This window comes from Zonotrichia albicollis, chromosome 19 (assembly GCF_047830755.1).
Source record: "Zonotrichia albicollis isolate bZonAlb1 chromosome 19, bZonAlb1.hap1, whole genome shotgun sequence".
NCBI lineage: Eukaryota > Metazoa > Chordata > Aves > Passeriformes > Passerellidae > Zonotrichia > Zonotrichia albicollis.
In genome coordinates this window covers 2,343,179-2,361,938 of record NC_133837.1, presented here as the reverse complement: position 1 = coordinate 2,361,938, position 18,760 = coordinate 2,343,179, and the positions used below count along the sequence as shown (strand labels likewise).

Genomic DNA, 18,760 nt, shown 5'->3' with positions numbered 1-18,760 from the left:
CATTACACAAAGGACATTTCTCAGGGACATTGCCCAGGGACATTTTTCAGGGATATTGCCCAGGGATATTTCTCAGGGATGTGGCTCAGGGATCTTGTCCCACAATGGCACAGGGGAGCTGCACAGGGGAGCCAGGGGTGATGCCAGGTGTGATGTCAGGGCTGCATCCATGCCAGAGTGCCCTGCCAGGCCCACAGCAATGCGTTGGCAGAGCCACACAGGTGCCAGTGCCACCCAAAGGCAGGACACAGCCCCTGGGGACACAGTGACCACTCCCTCTCTGCCACTCGTGCCTGCCCACCCCTCACAGGCAGGGCAGGCACGCAGGGACAGAGCCCTGACTCCTGCCAGGTCCCATGGAAAGGACACTGGGACCCCCCCACCTGTCCTCTGTAGTCCCCAATGCCATCTGCAGTTCCCAAGCACGCCCCTGGCTGTCCCCTCAGCAGCGCAGGGACCCCGGGGGCACACGGCACCACCAGGGCCCAGGGAGAGCAGTAGGGACAGCAGCACAGCTCCGGGGATGCCACATTCCTGGTGACACTGCCACCTCCCAGGGCACACTGCCAGCTTCCCAATGCCTTGGCATCTCCCTGGGCTCATCACCACCGTCTTGGGGACAGTTCCACCTTTCCAGGGGCATCATCACCACCCTCCCGAGTACATGGCTATTGTCACCTTCCTGGGGACAACACCAACTTCCTGGGAACAGTTCTGCCTTTCTGGGGACATTGTCACCTTCCTGGGGACATCAGCATCTTCCTGGGGACGGTTCTGCCTTTCCAGAGACACTGTCACCTTCCTGGGGAACACCGCCACCTTCCCGGGCACATTTTTGCCTTTCCAGTTCCACCTCTGCGGGGAGGGTGCCACCTCCCAGGGGACATGCCCACCTTCCAGGGCACACTGCTGCCTCCTCAGGGCCACTGTCCCCGTGCCGGGGGTCTCTGCCCCCCTCCCGGGACCCTCCCCCGGGGTTACCTGTGATGGCGCCGTCCCCGGGCGCCGCGCTGTCCGTGCGGGGCGGCTCCGGGGGCTGGGGGAGCGCGGGGGCGGCCGGGGGCGGCTGCGGCGGGGGGGGCAGCGCGGGGCGCGGCCGCGCCTTGGGGGCGGCCCGGGCGCGGGGGGCGGCGGCGGCGGCGGGGGACGGCAGCAGCGGGGGCGGCCCCGCGCCCGGGGGGGCTCCGGGGGGGCCGTACGGGGACGGGGTGCTGGGGGGCGTCGGGGACAGGCTGGCCGGGGACGGGATGGGCGCCAGCTTCTTGGCCCCTGCGGGACAGACACAGCGACAGCGGCGGGTCAGGGCCGCGCCACCGCGGGCACCCCCGGCTCTCCCCCCGGCCCGGTCCGGTCCGGTCCTACCTTTGCGCAGCGAGTGCGGGCTCTGCTCGGGGGGCGGCCCCGGGGACAGCTCCGGGGGCCTGAAAGTGCTGGGGCGGGCACGGGGCACGGAACGGGCACGGGGGAGAGACAGAGAATGGGGAAAGAACAGCCAAAAGAGAGATGGACAGAAAACGGGAGGAAAAAGAAAAAGAGAAAAAAACCTCGCAAAATGGGAAAAAGGAAAGAGGAAAGAAAAGGGGGGGGGGAAAGAAATGGAAGAAAAAGGAAGAAGGAAAAATCCCCACAAAATAAGGAAAAAGGGAAAGGGAAAGGGAAAGGGAAAGGGAAAGGGAAAGGGAAAGGGAAAGGGAAAGGGAAAGGGAAAGGGAAAGGGAAAGGGAAAGGGAAAGGGAAAGGGAAAGGGAAAAGGAAAGGGAAGGGAAGGGAAGGAAAGGAAAGGGAAGGGAAGGGAAGGGAAGGGAAGGGAAGGGAAGGGAAGGGAAGGGAAGGGAAGGGAAGGGAAGGGAAGGGAAGGGAAGGGAAGGAAAGGAAAGGAAAGGAAAGGAAAGGAAAGGAAAGGAAAGGAAAGGAAAGGAAAGGAAAGGAAAGGAAAGGAAAGGAAAGGAAAGGAAAGGAAAGGAAAGGAAAGGAAAGGAAAGGAAAGGAAAGGAAAGGAAAGGAAAGGAAAGGAAAGGAAAGGAAAGGAAAGGAAAGGTTTCAAGCATATAAAGGCAAAGAATAAAAAGTAAAAGTAAAGTTAAAAAATTAAATAAAATAAAAATAAATGAAAAGTAGAATTAAAACAATGGAAAACAAAGATTAAACATTGAAAATAAAATTAAAACCAGAAAATACAAGAGAATTAAATGATAAAGTTAAGAGGGAAAATTAACAAAGTAAAGAAAACTCAAAAATCATGAAAATATTATTAAAAAATAAAACAAAAATAAAACAAAAAATCAATAAAAGGAAAACGCAAAAGATGAGCCATACGAATAAAACAGAAAATTGAAAACAAACAGTGGAAGAACAAGAAGAAGAAGAAGAAGAGGGAGAGCCATGAGCTCCTTCCCGCACCCAGCACTCCGCACCCGCTGTCCCCCTCCCGCCCCCCGGGTTCCTCAGCCCCCGGCGCTTGTGTCCCCTCCCCACCAGAACCCAGGGTACCCCCGGGCGGCAGTGACACCCCCAGCCCCCCCAGCCCCCCCAGAGCCCCACGGTTACCTCGGGGGGCCGGGTCCGGCGGCGGAGGCGGGCGGGCGGCTGCCCCGGGGCAGGGGGAGACAGGGCCAGGGGGACAGCGGGGCACAATGACACGGGGACAGCGGGGGACAGTGACACGGGGCCAGAGGGGCATAGGGCCACGGGGACAGCGGATGACAGCGCAGGGAGCAGAGCGGGGCGGGCGCGGGGGGGCTGCAGCCACAGCCCGGCCCCAGCGGCGGCGCCCAGGGCGGGCAGCGCACCCGGGGGCTCGGGGGGTCAGCCCTGCTGCAAAGGTACAGAAGCACCATAAAAACCGGCAGAAGTGACACCAAAGCGAGGGGAAATTCATAAATGAGCAGAAAGAAGCCTTGGTGGGAGCGGGGCAGCGGCGCAGGAGCCCTCGTGGTGCCGAGTACCCCCGCTCGTCCCACGGCACGACCCTCCCGGGGCTGCCCCTGCCCAGGTGTGAGCGCCCCGACCCGGCTCGGCTTCCCTTTTGGGGCAGAAAAGTGCGATTTAGGAGCTTTCTCCCACGTGGGCTGTGCAGATTGAACTCGGGCTCAGACCCTGGGCACACGAAGGTCTCAGAGAGTGATGGGCTCCCCGAGGGCTTTCTCTGCATCTTCCTGCAGCAACTCCAGCCCGAATTCCACTAGAGCCCAGTGACACCCGGGCAAGGGGCCCTCAGGAATATCCCTGAAGGCAGTGTAGTTCTCACGGGAATGGCAGGGTGAGGTTGTGTTGTTGGCTGTGGGGATGCTGAGCATCCTCCCCTGCTGCCCCTGGGACTCTGCTTCTCTCCAGGGATGCTGAGCATCCTGTCCTGCTGCCCACGGGACCCTGCTCCTCTCCCGGGGATGCTGAGCATCCTGTCCTGTCCTGGGACCCTGCTCCTCTCCAGGGATGCTGAGCATCCTGTCCTTTCCCAGGACTCTGTTCCTCTCCGGGGATGCAGAGCACCCTCCCCTGCTGAGGTTGTTTCCTGCTGGCCTCACTCGTGGGCACGGCGCCCGGCTCGGGGACAGGAGGAGCTGCCTTAGGCGTCCTTACCTTGTCCGCTCGGCTGCCGGGGGGAAGCCAAAGCTGGTGGGAGGCGGGGAGGGCACTGCTGAAATCTCCGGGGGCTGCTCGGGAATGGGCGAGTGGGGCGTGGGGGGTAGCTCGGCAGGCGGTGCCGGAGGCTGCGTGGCCGGGGGCGCCGAGCTCGCCTTGCGCCCCACGGAGGTGCCGCGGCGAGCCACCCACGACGTGTCCATCACCCTGACGCCCATGCTGGGGACACAGACATGGGGGTCAGCACCCGCCCGGCGGGAGGGCACGGTCAACACACCCCCGCCACTCCTTTGGGGTCCCTAAAAACACCTCTTCCACCGGGAAACTGCTGGGAATGAAGCTACAGGGCAATGGGGCATGGGGGGCAGCATGGGATGGGTTTGTGTCACCCCCAGCAACCTCTCCCTTCCCTGAGAACCAGCACCCATCAGCACCCTCCCAGCACCCACCCAGCACTCACCCAGCACCCTCCCAGCTCCCTGCCAGCACCCTGCCAGCAGCCTGCAGAGGATACGGTACCTTTGGATTTTCCTAAGGCTGCATGGGCAGAAACAAACGATTATTAATGTGAAAACCCTCTAAAACTGCAGAGTGCACAGGGACTGAGGTCACTGCCGGGCAAAGGGTCTGTGAGGCCGAGGGGCTGTGAGAGAGGGGGGCTGAGCAGGGACCAGGCTGTGCCAGTGGTGGGACAGCTTGGGATACCCTCTGGAAATGGGGACATTTTGGGATGGGCAGAGTCTTGGGGTGTTTTCTGGAGCCCACTCGACTCTTTGAGGTCCCTGTGAGGTGTGATGGAGTGATGGAGGGGGGACATGCACAGGCTGGGAATGGGCAGCTTTCCCCTGGAGCAAATGCTGCAGGCCTTGAGGACACCAGGACACCTGTCTCTGCCATGGCACAGCCCCAGTGTCACCCCATTGGCCACCCCACTCCCATCTGCAGTGGGCTGGAGGCAGGCATGGAGCCCTGGGTTCACCTGAGCCCCCCCAAGAGCCTGGCATGGAAATCAGGGGGTCCCCGCACCCTAGGACCACCCAACCTCCACCAGCTCAGTGCCACCTACCCCAAGGTGACGCCAAGCATCCTCCCCTGCTGCCCCTGGGGTGGTGTCAGAGCTGCCCCATCTTGTCCCCAGTGTCCCTACCCATCCTTGCACAACCCCAGCATCCTGCTGTCTGTCCTACCCGTCCTCCCTGAAGAACCCCAGTGTCCTGCTGTCTGTCCTACCCGTCTTTGCAGAACTCCAGCATCATTCTGTCTATCCTACCCAACCCCAGTGTCCTTCTGTCTGTCCTACCCGTCCTTCTTGCAGAACTCCAGCATCATGCTGTCTATGCTACGCAACCCCAGTGTCCTGCTGTCTGTCCTACCCATCCTTGCAGAACTCCAGTGTCCTGCTGTCGGTCCTACCCGTCCTTCTTGCAGAACTCCAGCATCATGTTGTCGGTGGCCACGCTGAGTGGGCGCCGCGCTGTCTCGTGCTGCCGGCGCTCGCCGTGCTCCATGTCGGGTGAGGGCATGGAGCTGTAGTTGGCGTTGTGGTTCACGTGCAGGGGGCTGCCGTAGTTCCCCGTCACGTTGAACTCGATCTCTGGGGGGCACAGAGGATGGTGGGAGGGGAGTGCTTAGGGAGGGGAGGGACTGGGGGTGTTGCCACTGCAGGGATGGGCTCGGTGCCGTGCTGAGCCTGGCCAGAGCCCTTCCTGAGCTCCAGCAGCAGCAGGGGCTGGCAAACCAAACCTGGGGGCTCTGAGCCTCTCCCCAGGAGTGCCAAGAGGGCCAGCTGTGCCTGGGGCCTCGGGCATGCCCTACCTCCCGGGAAGAACCAGTCTGCGTGCTGGATGAGCGGCTCGATGATGCCCACGATCTGCAGCGACAACGTCGTCATCATCTCCGTCATGTTCCTGCAGGGGACGGCAGCTCAGCAACCCCCCAGGCCAGCAGGGCACCAGCAGGGGCCCAGCAGTGTTCCCAGCACTGTTCCCAGCAGGATTCCCAGCAGTGTTCCCAGTGGGATTCCCAGCAAGGCTCCCAGCAGGATCCCCAGCAGTTTTCCCAACAGGATTCCCAGCGGGATCTGCCCCTCAGCCCTCACCCAGTGGGATCCCCAGCAGTTTTCCCAGCAGTTCTCCTGGCAGTATTCCCAGCAGGATCTGCCCCTCAGCCCTCCCCCAGTAGTTTTCCCAGCAGATTTCCCAGCAGGGTTCTCAGCATGATTCCCAGCAGTATTCCCAGCAGATTTCCCAGCAGGGTTCTCAGCAGGATTCCCAGCAGGATCTGCCCCTCAGACCTCCCCCAGCAGTTTTCCCAGGAGGATTCTCAGCAGGACTTGCCCCTATCCCTCCCCCAGCACTCACCCCTCGGCCTGTGGCCACAGCAGGTTGGGTCCCAGCACGATGGCCACATTGCTCGGGGTCATTTTGTTGATATCCTGGTATTCGGTCAGCTTGGCCAGGAATTTAATCACGTACCTGGAGAGCAGATCCCAAAGGGGTCAGTGCATGGGCCCCACCCCCTGTGTCCCCTCCCCGTGTCCTTCCAGCCCAGGCTCACCTGATGTTGTTGTAGTTGGCTTTGGGCAGCTTCTCGCAGGCGTTCCAGAGAGCCTGCAGCCGTTTCTCCTGCTCTGGGATGCTGCAGGGAGGGGACAGGGCGTTATCCCCCATTCCCACCCTGCCCTGGGGCTGAGGACCCTGCCAGCCCCACCCCTGGTGACTCTGTGAGACCCCCAGGCTGCCACCAACATTATGGAAGTAAATAAAGTCCCAAAACCTGTCCCAAGGAGAAGGAATCCCTTTGGATTTCCTCTCAGCACTCCATGGCTCTCAGAGCCCAGAGGAAAGATCTCAAATGCTGTGACCATGCCAGGAAAAGCCCAGAGCATCCCTGGGGACCCAGACTGTCCCTGCCCATGCCACTGAGGAATGGAGGGACAGCCCAGACTCACTTGGAGGCCTGGATCCACTCCTCGTACAGCTCGAATGTCATCAGGGGCTCGGGCAGCTCCCGCAGGTAGGACTTGAGGGCTCCTGTGGCACACAGGGGACACAGCATTGGCACTGGAGGTGGCACTGGCTGTTGGGCACCAAGTGGTTTTCCTCCCGGGCATTTGGACCCACATCCCCCCAGCCTTCCCTCCACCACCTCCTGAGCATCTCCTGAGCACCCACTGGTGTCCCCAACTTGGAGCAGCCTGTGGCACCCCCAAACCAGTGCCCACCTTGCCACCCTGCAGCCACACTGAGCACCTTTCCTCTGCATGGCAGCCACTCTCCCAGTTTGTGTCACCTGCCTGCTCACTGAGGGGACACCCTGGCCCATTAGCCAGGCCATTAATTAATGGCAAAATTAATTGAACAAAATCAGAGCCAGCATCAACCCCTGGACAGCACCACTGGTTCCTGGTCTCCAGCTGGACTTGGTGCCACCGATCCCCCTCTGGGTGCCCTTGGGAGGTGCCTGGAGGGGTCCCCCCACCCTGAGGAGCCCCAGAGCCCCACCTGCGATGGCATGGGGGTCAGCTGAGTACTCCTGCACGTCCACCACGCAGCAGTCCAGGGCAGCCTTGAGCTTCTTCAGCTTGGAGGCTGAGGGAGCCACTCGGAAGAGACCCTGGCCAGAGGAGAGGGTTGGGGACACCTGTGATCCCGTCCATTGTGCCCAGCAAGGGTTGGACATGGGACCCACCTCCTCCTGCATGCCCAACCCTAGCAGGGACCCACCTCCTCCTGCATCCCCATCCCAGCAGTGCCCACCTCCTCCTGCATCCCCCATCCCAGCAGTGCCCACCTCCTCCTGCATCCCCATCCCAGCAGCACCCACCTCCTCCTGCATGCCACATTCCAGCAGCATGGTGACACAGGCCTCCACGGGGAAGGCGATCTCCCTCCCGCTGACAGCCAGGTGCTCCTCCAGGGGCTTCCCAAAGGAGGGCTTCTCCACCCACGCCTCTGTGACGGGCAGAGGGGGCAGAGGAAAGGGAGGGTGGTGCCAGATCCAGCAGCCCCTCCCCAAAAGGTCCTTGGGGTGGGATGGGATGGGATGGGGATGGGGATGGGGATGGGGATGGGGATGGGATGGGATGGGATGGGATGGGATGGGGATGGGGAAGGGGACGGGGAAGGGGATAGGATCCCCTCCCAGCTCTGGGGCAGGTGTGATGCAGGCAGGACAAGCAAAAGGAGGGTGTTCAGCTGTCCCTGTACACTCACAGCCCCTCGGTGCCACAGGCAGGGACAGATCTGTGGGCACTCACCCTGCTGGGCTTTGATCTGTGGCAGGAAGTTCTGCAGGAGTGCCAGGGACTTGCGGTGGTACTCGGCCTGCACCTCGATTAGCTGTGGGGACACAGCACCAGGGTCACTGCACTGCTGGGGCAGGGACAGGGACAGCCTGGGGCGGTGGCACTTACAGTTTGAAAATAGTTTGCATAGTCGACTTCTTTGGCCACAAAATTGTACATGTCAGCTGAGAGCTGGTCCTGCGGGGGCAGAGGTTATGTCACTGTCACTGTCCCTGCCCTGCTGCCCTGGTGCCACCAGCAGGGCCCTTCCCCAGCCACCAGCAGGGAGAAGCTCGGTCCAGTGGGAGCCAGGGTGGCACAGGGTTAAGGCTGGTGTGTCAGGGGAGCTCAGGGGAGCTCAGCTCCCCCACTGCAGCCTGAGCAGGGCCCAGCTCCCCCCAGAGTGCACAACGAGGGGAGATTGGACTCCTTGTTTTCCCAGGGAAGGGGGTGAAAGTCCCTCTTAGTGCTTGAAAATGGCAGAAATCAATGACCCAGCACAGAGAAGGTGGAGAAACACCTCTGCCAAGGTTGGATGAACCCAGTCCTGAGCTCTGCCAGGGAGTGGGAGCCCCTCCAGCTCTGGGATGTGGAGGATGGGGATGGAGCAGTGGGGATGTCCTGCCTGGCTGGGGAGCATCACCCCCAATCCCTGAGCTGTGTTTGGAGCCCAGACGAGGGCCAGCACAGGCAGGGGAAGGAAGATGCAGACCAGAGTGAGAGGAGAGCCTTCCCCAGGGTCTGGGAGCCCACAGACCCCTCGGCCAGGGGCAGCCCCCTACCCTGCAGATCTCCACTCTGTTGGCCGCCTCCTCCATCTCCTCCCTGAGAGCGTCGGCTTTGGCCCCCGAGGGCTGCAGGTTGCTGGCCAGACCCGAGGACTTCACCGACTGCTGCCACCTGTGGGAGGGACAGCGACAGTTGGGGCCGTGACCACATCCCACAGCCCTGCAGGGTCATCGCGGTCCCCAGGGCTGAGCAGCACGGAGACAATCCCAGTCCAGCTGGGACTGAGCCCCACTCCCAATCCCAGCCCCACAGCACTGCACACAGCAGGGAGGGAATTCCCTTCAGCAGGATAAAGAGCCACATCCAGGTGGGAAGAGAGGGGAAGGGCATGGGAGAGCCTGGGCATGATGCTGGGGACTGTGGACAGCTCTCAGATCTCTCCCAGGACGCTCTGGAGTGGGGGTTTGGACGACTCAGGGGTGCCATGGGACAATTCTGAGTCATCCCTACTCCTCTTGGTGTCACTGCAGGGACAGGAGCACCCAGCTCTGCATCAGAACTCACCAAGACAAGGAAAAAAGTACAAAATAACCCTTTCTGCCAGAAAAAAAAATACACTTCTGCTGCAGAGAACAGGCAAGGAAAAGGAATCCATGTGTTCTGCAGGCAGGAGCAGAAATGGTGGCTCCTTGCAGAGCTGGGCTCAAGTCCCAGGCACAGCCAGGACTCCCTGTCCCAAGGGAGCTGCGGTGCCAGGGCTCAGGAGCTGCTCTCCTGGAGCCACCCATGCCTTGGCAATGTTTATTTCTCATAAAACCCTTGGAGGCACTTCTTACCTCGTCCTGGAGGAGTCCATGTCCAGCACGAGCTTGGCCAAGTGCTTCCTCTGCTTTTGGATATTTGGAATTTCCACCTGTGGCAGCACAGGGAACAGGAGGAGGGGACAGCCCTGGAGAGATGTCCAGGGACGGTCACACCCCGGGGCTTTGGGCTGGGTGGGCGAGGATGCAGCTCCCAGGGTGACATCCCTGAGGACGTGACACCCTCAGGGACAAGGCCAGCTGATTCCTCTGTGTGTGCCACCTGGAATGAGCCCAGCCCAGCCCCAGCTCCAGAGGCCCAGGGGAGCAGCCGTGGGGCACTCAAACCTCCTGTGGGGCTGGGGAGGGCAGGAAGGGCTCTGGGCATGGCAGGGCACCCTGTGGACCCACAGCTCACCTCAGCCAGGACAAAGGACACCCCAGGGAGCCCAGACTCACCTCAGCCAACACAAAGGGCACCCCAGGCTCACCTCAGTCAGCACGAAGGGCACTCCAGAACCCACAGCTCACCTCAGCCAGCACAAAGAGTGGCTCGATGACATCCCGCTCCACCTGCAGCTCAAAGTGGATCAGCTCCTGTGCCAGCTTGTCCTCGGCCTCCCCGCACAGCCGCAGCATCTTCCTGCAGGGACAGGCACGGCTGGGGACATTCCCAGCACATCCCAGGGCAGTGCAGACCCATTGCAGCCCCAGCTCTCCTTACCCCAGCAGGGAGTCATCCCCCAGCACGGCCGATCCCTCCATCAGACACTGCGCCAGCGTCGTCAGCGGCAGCTTCTTCTGCAGAGACAGACGGGCTGTGTTCCCACTAGATCCCTAAGTCCCTCTGGATCCCCAGATCCCCCTGAATCCCCAAATCCCCAAGATCCCTAAATCCCTGGATCCTGCTGCCCTCACCGAGCGCTTGTCGGCGTCCAGGCCCTGCTGGCCCTGCAGACAGGCCGTCAGCTTCTTGTGGGTGCTGTGGGACACCTGCTTCACCAGCTCCAGCCGCTTCTCCACCTGTGGGAGTGACAGAGCCCATCACTGGGGATCCCATCACCAGGGATCCCATCACCGGGGATCATCATCCTCCAGGGATTCCATCATCCAGGATCCCATCACTGGAGTATCCCATCACCCATTACCAGGGAACCCATAACCCCAGGATCTAATCACCCCAGGATCCCATCACCCCAGGATCCCATCACCTGAGATTCCACCACCTGAGATCCCACCCCTGGAGTGGCTGGGATGGTGTGGCACCACCAGGGAGCTGCTGATGAGTGCAGCACCCCGAGAGGTGCCCAGGCTCCCATGGACACCCCGGGATGACTCTGAGGGAGCCTCACCTGCAGCAGATCCTCGCTCAACACCTCGGTCTTCTCGGCTCTGCAGGACAAGAGAGGACAGGAGCCATTGGTGAAGGGTGTGGGACACACAGCAGCACCCCCTGCACACCACGGAGCCCCGGATGTGCTTTTCCTCTGGGATGCAGGGGGGATTCAAGACTCTCTGCTCCCACCAGCCATGCCTCATCCCCTAAGGAAGGAACTGATGGAGCATCTCCACAGTCACTGCCAGGCGCCACACCACTCCAGGGCCTGCCGCCCATCTCTGCCTTGTTTTCCCGCTATTGCCAGGAAAGCAGGGATGCAGATTCCCAGAAGGAAGCGGGCAGTGCTCCCAGAGAGGCACTGTGGCTGCGGCTCCCCGCGTTCCCCGCACGGCTGAGCCTCCTCGCACGGGGGCAGCCACGGGATGGGAGGCAGCAGCTGCTGCCCGGGCCCCGCCAGAGCCTTTGCTGCTCACTGCAGACGGATTTACCACTCCAGAGCTGCTGCCTTCTCGAGGGAGCAGCGCCGGGATGCAGGAGACACAAACCCACTGTCCTTGGCCCCTGCACCTGCAGCAACCAGAGCCCGGGGCCCTGCACCACGGCTGCTCAGGCTCAGTTAAACCATCACATCCAGATCATTTGTTCTTTTTCCCAGGGTTTTTAACAACTTCAGTGCATCCTTTCACTTGGAAAAACGAGCTCTGTCAGTTTGAGCTGGGGCAGAGCTGTCACTCAGCCAATCGATCCCTAAAGGTTCCTCAGGGGACAGAGAGAGTTTGGTGCTGCCATCCTGCAAACAACACCTTCATTTCCTGAGCCTGGGCCCTTCCTGCCCTCTGAGCTGGATTCTCAGCTTGGAGACAGGGAGGGAAGTGTTGGAGCACTGGAAATAAGGAACAAACACAGAGAAAGGGTCAGACAGTGAGCATAACATGGGAGAGGCTCACACACAAGTCCATCTCAGCCAAAGCCTTGCAAAAAGTGTAAATCACAGAATCATAGAGTGGTTTGGGTTGAAGGGACCTCAAAGCCCATCCAGTGCCACCCCTGCCATGGCAGGAACACCTTCCACTGTCCCAGGGACACCTTCCACTGTCCCGGGCTGCTCCAGCCCCTGTGTCCAGCCTGGCCTTGGGCACTGCAGGGATCCAGGGGCAGCCACAGCTGCTCTGGGCACCTGTGCCAGGGCTGCCCAAATCAACTGCATTAAATCTGCCTTGGCCATGAAAGATGACCCAGCACCTGATTTAAGGCGGTTTAAAAATACATTAAATTAAATTGAATCCTGTTTATGTTAATTTTAAAGATTATTGTTGAAATGAACAGATTAGATCCTCTCTAAGGAGCACTGCCCACCTGGGAGCAAGAGATGAGCAGCTTCTCCTCCTCCTCTGGGAATCACCTTCACTCTCATTTAGACAGGATTGGAAGTGACACAGAATTAGCACAAACAGGGAAAAAAGCAGCAAATATCCACAGGCACAGCCACACGTCCGTCCCAGCTCGGGATATTTTTAGCCTCCTGAAGGAGTGGGAGGTGGCAGGGAGTGAGGCACCGCTGGCACGTCCCTGCTGCTCACTCCCCAGGAATCACTTCCTCACTTGAGCAGAAGAAGGGATTTTTTCCTGTTTTCTACTCTCCCAGGCAGGAGGTGGGTGGGATTTGCACATCCCAGGTCCCACGGGCAACTCTCTCTCCCAGCAGCCACATCCCAGCCCAGGCTATGCCCTGAGGGGTGTTTGGGCAGCAGAAAACAACATTTCAAAGAGAATAACAAAAACCTGGCCTTGATGTGTTTTAAAGGACATCCTCAGTGTGAGAAACACCCGTGGAGAGCATCCCCTGTGCCAGCCCAGCACAGACAGCCCTGCTCCCTGCCAGGGAGGAACTGGGCTTTGAAGAGGGGGAACAGGCAGGCTGCAGCGTTTTATGGATTGGGAAAAGTAATGAGGCTCCAATCAATCCAATTTAAGGATGGGTGATGGTCCCTCTGCCTCCCAAGAGAGAGGGCAGGGACCCGCCAGTTTCTGTCTGGTCCCTAATTCCCCAAAACTTCATTCCATATGAGTTACAATCATCCTGAAGGAGCACCCCTTGGGGCCACAGCCAGCATCCCCAACTCCCAACTTTTCGTCTTTCCTTTTGGCAAATAAAATCCTGCTCCTCCCCCTCCACCCGAGCCGTTTTTCCCAGCACAACCCTGAGCCCTGTCCCTGCAGGCAGCTGGGGAAAGGGACAGTGACCATGGGGAGCCAAAGCCAGCGAGAGGGGACACAGCCATGGCATGCTTGGGCTTTGCTGCTGCACAAGTTCACTTCTGCCAGCAGAAATCAACCCCAATCAAGCAAATTCTGTTGATTCCCAAATAAATACATGAGTTTCCAAAGCCTTGGCCTGGGGAGGTGCAGCAGAGCCGCTGCTTCCCTGGAGCATCTCCTGGTGCCAGCCAACTCTCCTGGCTGGACCACCCAGCACTGTCCCCTGCCACTGTCCCCCTCTGGTGCCTCAGCCACCCACAACAGGGAGCTGCTGGCCTTGGATTTGACCCTGAGCCTGCAGAACTCCAAGGATTTCATGGCAATTAATCCCTGAAAGGGAAAGCATCACCCCTGGTGTGGGGACAGCAGGGATGAATCTGCAGCAGGGGCAGGGATGAACCATCTCCATTGTCAGAGCATGTCCATGGTGCCCCACAAAGCTCCTCACCTCCATCTCCTGCCCAAAAACCCCTTCGACCCTTGCTGCAGCCTGCCCAGAAATATTTAATCACTATTTAATTACCAGTGCTGATTCCCTGATTTCTCCTTGCTCTAGCCTAAAAATAGCTCCACCGGTGGAGAGGAGGCACAAACACCCAGCCGAGGCTGTGCCGTGCCGGTTCCCGGGGCTGGGTGTGTCCCATATCCCACATGGACACAGGGACAGGCCCGGCTCCATCCCCTCCTGTCCCACACGGACACAGGGACAGCCCCGGCTCCATCCCCTCCTGTCCCACACGGACACAGGGACAGCTCCGGCTCCATCCCCTCCTGAACCACATCCCACAGGGACACAGGGACAGGCCCGGCTCCATCCCCTCCTGTCCTACATGAACACAGGGACAGGCCCGGCTCCATCCCCTCCTGTCCCACATGGATACAGGGACAGGCCCAGCTCCATCCCCTCATACAAGAACATTCCAGGCGCTGGAGTCCCCAGAGCCCAGAGGGGAGGCTGGACGGTGAGGTTCATCCCCAGCCCCTGGGGAAGGCACTGGGCATCCTCTGCGTTTGCCAGAGCGAGGAGGGAGCCCTCCCTTGGTGTCAGCCCCAGCCCTGGAAGCACCGGGCTCCTCATCCAGGCTGGATCTGCCCCAAGGCCGCGCTGTCCCCACCTTCTGCCGCCACCTGAGCTCGCGTGGCCACTGCTTCCCTGGGGACACAGATCCCGGCTCAACCCAGCACCCACCGAGCCCCGGCGGAGCCGCGGGTTTTTCCCAGTGTCTTTTCAGCAGGCAAGAAGCAAAACATCAAATATTGATATCCTCAAATCGCTGCTCAGCTCCCCCGGGAAACGGCTCCTACTGCAACACCCAGCGCGACGTGGGGACACGGCCCGGCCGGCGCTTCTCGGGCGCGGGTGACACGGTGCGACAGCCTGGGGACACAGTGGGGGGATCACAGCCTGGTGATCACAGCCCGGGGGCACAGCCCGGGGACACAGCCCGGTGATCACAGCCCGGGGACACAGCCTGGGGACACAGCCCGGGGGCACAGCCAGTGATCAAAGCCCGGGGGCACAGCCTGGGGAGCGCTGCCCACCCGGGGCCAGGGCTGGCTCTGCCAGGCTGCAGCAGCAGCAGGAGCAGGCAGGGATGGCTGCAGCCACTTCCCTCCATCCTGCCCACAGCTGGGCAAAGAGAGGGAAGCAAAGCAAAATGGGAGACAGAGTCTGGAAGGCAGAAAAGCCTCCGCTCCTCATTTCCCGCTGCCTTCCCGCGGCCGGCTCGGTGCTGGCATCGCTTTGGCACGGGATGCTCGGGGCCCTCTGCTCCCGGCGCTTCCCTCCCCGGGGCCGCATCCCCAGCTCGCTTCCATCCCGATTTAGCAGCCATGGAGGAGCCCCTGCAGGGCGCAGAGCCCCGAGGCAGCTGGAGCAGGGACAGAACCCTCAGCCCGCTTGCTCCATGAATATTCCAGGCTGCCAGCGCTGTCTCTTTGCGAGGAGGATAAAAATATCCCCGGGGCTGCCGGGATCCGCCGGCTCCGGAGCCGAAAGCCCCGGGGGTTCTGCTGGCAGCAGTCATGGGCACCCCGAGGTGCAGATGGGGAGCCCGGCTATTTACAGGGTGCTGTTCCTTCCCGCAAACCCCGCTGGGAAAATCCCAGGCGGTGCTTTTATTCCCTCTGCCCTTATTCCGTGCAAGCAGAAAATGTCCTTCCTTCTTGCCGGGCATTCCTGCAGTACCAGGAACAAACCCGCGGTGTTTAAAGGCTTTGTCTGGAGGCGCGGCCGTCCTGGGGCTTGGAGGAGCATCTCCCTGCAAGCCAGCGAGGTGACATCCAGCCCCAAAGGCCACCACTGCCCCCGGGATGGGGGACACAGCGTGAAATGCTCAGAAAAGTCGAGGAGGAAAAACCCAACCCCTCCGAGCTTCCGCCACCATTCCCGGTGAGCTGCATCCCCTCGGTGCCGCTGGGGAGCCCAAAGTGCCACCCTGCAGGTGCTCGATTTAATCCCCATGGGAAAAAATCCCCACGGAGCACATCCTGGGAAATTCCCAGGGCTGCTGGAGTGACTGAGGTGACATCCTGGTGCCACTGTCCCGATGGGACGGACAAACACAAATAGAGGTAAAAGCACTTTGCAGGAAACATCCTCAGAATGATCTACAGCCACTCTTTGGCTCCTCCTTTTTCCACCTCACGGAGATAAATATCCCTGCCTCTCAGACTGGTACAGGAATTCTTCCCAAGGCTGGGTACCAGGTCTGGGCTGGGCTGAGCATCCCCAGTTCTTTCTGTCAAGTGAAATGACAAAAACCCCACCCAAACCCAAAGTAAATTAAATAAATAAATACAAAACAAAATACAGTAAAATAAATGCCATGCTCAGGGCCCAGCAGAGGCTCCAGTTTCTCCCTCCAGCTCCTGTGGAGCTGCTGCTCTCCCCAGTGGGAACAAGGGCTCCGTGCTGGCTCCCAGTATCCAAGTGGAGCCGGGACATGGAGCAGCCGAGTCCTGGAACAGCCTCCCCCTGGCGCTCGCCACCGGAGGCACTGCCGGGCTCCCGGTGCTCCCGCACCACGGTCCCACCGCACGATCCCAGTGCCACATTCCCAGTGCCACGTTCCCAGTGCCACGTTCCCTGTGCCACATTCCCTGTGCCACACTCCCTGTGCCACACTCCCTGTGCCATGCTCCAGTGCCACGTTCCCTGTGCCACATTCTCTGTGCCACCTTCCCAGTGCCACGCTCCCTGTGCCACACTCTCTGTGCCACATTCCCTGTGCCACGCTCCAGTGCCATGTTCCCTGTGCCCCATTCCCAGTGCCACGTTCCCTGTGCCACATTCCCTGTGCCACCTTCCCGGTGCCACGCTCCTTGTGCCACATTCCCTGGGCCCTGTTCCCTATGCTACAATCCCTGTGCCACATTTCCAGTGCCACATTCCCGCTCCACATTCCCACTGTACATTCCCACACTGCACCTGCACGGTGCTCCCACACCACTCCCATGCCCGCACTCCCTTCAGACCCTGGAGGTCCCGAGCTGCGCTCCCTGCCCTCACTCCCGCACCTGCCTGCACTGCTGTACCTGCCCGGCACTCCCGCACCTGCCCCGTGCTCCCTGCCCGGCACTGCTGTACCTGCCCACATTCCCGCGCCTCCCGGCGCTCCCGCAGCCGCTGCCAGCTGGGTCGTGGCCGCTCAGGGCCGCGGGGCAGCGCCGCCGGTGTCGGGGGCACACGGGGACACGGGGGGTGCCAGCAGGAGCCCTGGCGATGCCGTGGGGCACACGGGGGGCACGGGCGGTGCCAGCAGGAGCCCTGGCAATGCCACGGGGCTGCGGAGCCACCGGTCCAGCTGTGCCAGTGCCCCAGTGCCGCCACGGGAAGGGAAATAAATAAATCCTCTTCCCGCCTCCCCGCCCTCCGGTACAAAATCTCCAGGAATTACACAACAGCCACTGTCAAACCCAGGCCTGGCCATGCATGGCACACACGGCATTCACGTGGGCATTCCCGTGGGCATTCCCGGGGGCATTCCCGGGGGCACGGCTCCGGCTCCAGAGCCCCAGAGTGCCCCCAGCCCCTCAGCCAGCAGGGCCATCCTGGGGTGCTGGGGGGCAGGGCAGTGGGGCACCCCACAGCATCGGAGCTGTGTCTCCACAGCCCTGGGACAGATGGGATGGCAGGACAGGGGGACAGGCAGGGAGCAGTGGGTAAAGGGGACACGGAGTGGGGCAGGGCAGGTGTAGGCGGGCAGGCAGGGGTTAACTGGCAGGGAATGGGCAAGAAGGATGTAAGGGGTGGGTACGGGGGCAGTGGGGCAGGCAGAGAACAGACAGAGGGATAGGCAGAGGGACAGGCAGAGGGGCAGGGAGCAGGGCCAGGGCAGGGAGTGGGGCACGGTGAGGACAGAGGGTGTCAGACAGGGAGCAGGGCAAGGGGCACACCGGGAGCAGGAAGGCTGTGGGGCAGGCAGGGAGCAGGCAGGGAGTGGGATTGGGGCCAGTGGGGCAAGCAGGACCCAGGCACAGAGCAGGAGCAGTGGGGCAGGCAGTGCGGCAGTGGCACAGGTACAGCATCAGGGCACTGGGGCAGGAAGGGAGGAGGGGCAGGCAGGGAGTGGGATGAGTGTGGGATGAGGGCAGTGAGGCTGCCGGAGAGCAGACAGGGAGTAGGAACAGTGGGGCAGGCAGCGAGGGGGCAGAATCGGGTTAGTGGGGCAGGCAGGACCCGGGGAGGGGGCAGAATCAGGGCACTGGGGCAGGCAGGACACATGGGATCGGGGCGGTGGGGCCGGCACGGAGCGGGCAGGGAGCTGGGAACGGGCAGGTGCGGGTGTGGCGGGGTGGGCGGGAGCAGCCAGGGCGCGGGATGGGGCTGTGGGCAGGGCTGGGTCCGTCCCCATCCCACCCCATCCCATCCCATCCCATCCCATTCCATGGATCCCATCCCATCCCCTCCCATCCCATCCCATCCCATCCCATCCCATCCCATCCCATCCCATCCCATCCCATCCCGTCCCGTCCCGTCCCGTCCCGTCCCGTCCCGTCCCGTCCCGTCCCGTCCCGTCCCCACCTGCCCACGGTCTGGTTGGCGAGCTGGCGCATGCGGTTGAATTGCTTCTTCATGGTGGCGGCGGTGCGGGCGGTGCGGGCGGTGCGGGCGGGCAGCGGGGCCGGGGGCAGCGGGCCGCCCCTCCCGCATCCCCGCCCGGCGCCGAGCCGGGTCGGGCCGAGCCGAGCCGAGCCGGGCCGAGCGGGCCCCGCCGCCCCTGCGCCTCTCCACGCCTTCGCCTGCGCTCCGCGCCCCCCGCGCCGCCCCGCACCGCCCCCGGCCGCGGCGGACATGGGAAATGTAGTCCGGGGCCGCCCGCCCCGCCGGGCTCTCCGGGCCGGGGGAGGGTCTCGGAGCGAGCCCGGAGACGGGCATCCCCCACGGCACCCCCCGACTTCCCCCCGGCATCCCTGGGCGTGGCCCCGCATCCCCCCGGCATCCCTCAGCCTCCCCCGACATGGCCTCGGCCTCACCTGGCGTGGCCCCGGCATCCCCCTGGCACGCCCAGCGTCACCTGGCATCCCCCCGGGTCCCGTGACGCGGCCCCAGCGCCGCTCCAGCATCCCCCGCATCCGCCCGACATCACCTCGGTGTCCCTCGGCACGGCCCCGCATCCCCGGCATCCCCCGGCATGTCCTGGGGCAGCTCCCGAGCTCCCGCAGCCCTTGCAGCCCCCGGCATGTCCTGGCATCCCCGGGCAGCTGCCCGAACTCCCGCGGCCCTTGCAGCCCCCGGCATCTCCGGGCATCTCCTCGGACAGC

General features: G+C 61.9%; 1 protein-coding gene across 4 annotated transcripts in view; it reads right to left on the bottom strand.

The window, feature by feature from the left end:
- ARHGAP44 (Rho GTPase activating protein 44) overlaps positions 1–18,760 on the bottom strand; it is a 20,115-nt gene extending 1,355 nt beyond the window's left edge. Inside the window, exons 1-20 of one of the 4 annotated variants that reach the window (XM_074554828.1) lie at positions 18,473–18,760; positions 10,749–10,788; positions 10,315–10,419; positions 10,121–10,197; positions 9,928–10,039; positions 9,433–9,509; positions 8,650–8,767; positions 7,997–8,065; positions 7,841–7,922; positions 7,408–7,535; positions 7,086–7,197; positions 6,533–6,614; positions 6,139–6,219; positions 5,943–6,056; positions 5,398–5,489; positions 4,996–5,176; positions 4,102–4,119; positions 3,580–3,801; positions 1,363–1,430; positions 982–1,269 (exon numbers count right to left, since the gene is read on the bottom strand). In XM_074554828.1, the coding sequence (XP_074410929.1) occupies positions 982–1,269; positions 1,363–1,430; positions 3,580–3,801; positions 4,102–4,119; positions 4,996–5,176; positions 5,398–5,489; positions 5,943–6,056; positions 6,139–6,219; positions 6,533–6,614; positions 7,086–7,197; positions 7,408–7,535; positions 7,841–7,922; positions 7,997–8,065; positions 8,650–8,767; positions 9,433–9,509; positions 9,928–10,039; positions 10,121–10,197; positions 10,315–10,419; positions 10,749–10,788; positions 18,473–18,747 (2,341 nt within the window). In that variant the 5' untranslated portion in view covers positions 18,748–18,760. Of the gene's footprint in view, positions 1–981; positions 1,270–1,362; positions 1,431–3,579; positions 3,802–4,101; positions 4,120–4,995; positions 5,177–5,397; positions 5,490–5,942; positions 6,057–6,138; positions 6,220–6,532; positions 6,615–7,085; positions 7,198–7,407; positions 7,536–7,840; positions 7,923–7,996; positions 8,066–8,649; positions 8,768–9,432; positions 9,510–9,927; positions 10,040–10,120; positions 10,198–10,314; positions 10,420–10,748; positions 10,789–18,020; positions 18,285–18,472 lie in introns of those variants that run through there. The other 3 variants (XM_074554826.1, XM_074554827.1, XM_074554829.1) reach the window with 3 other exon arrangements.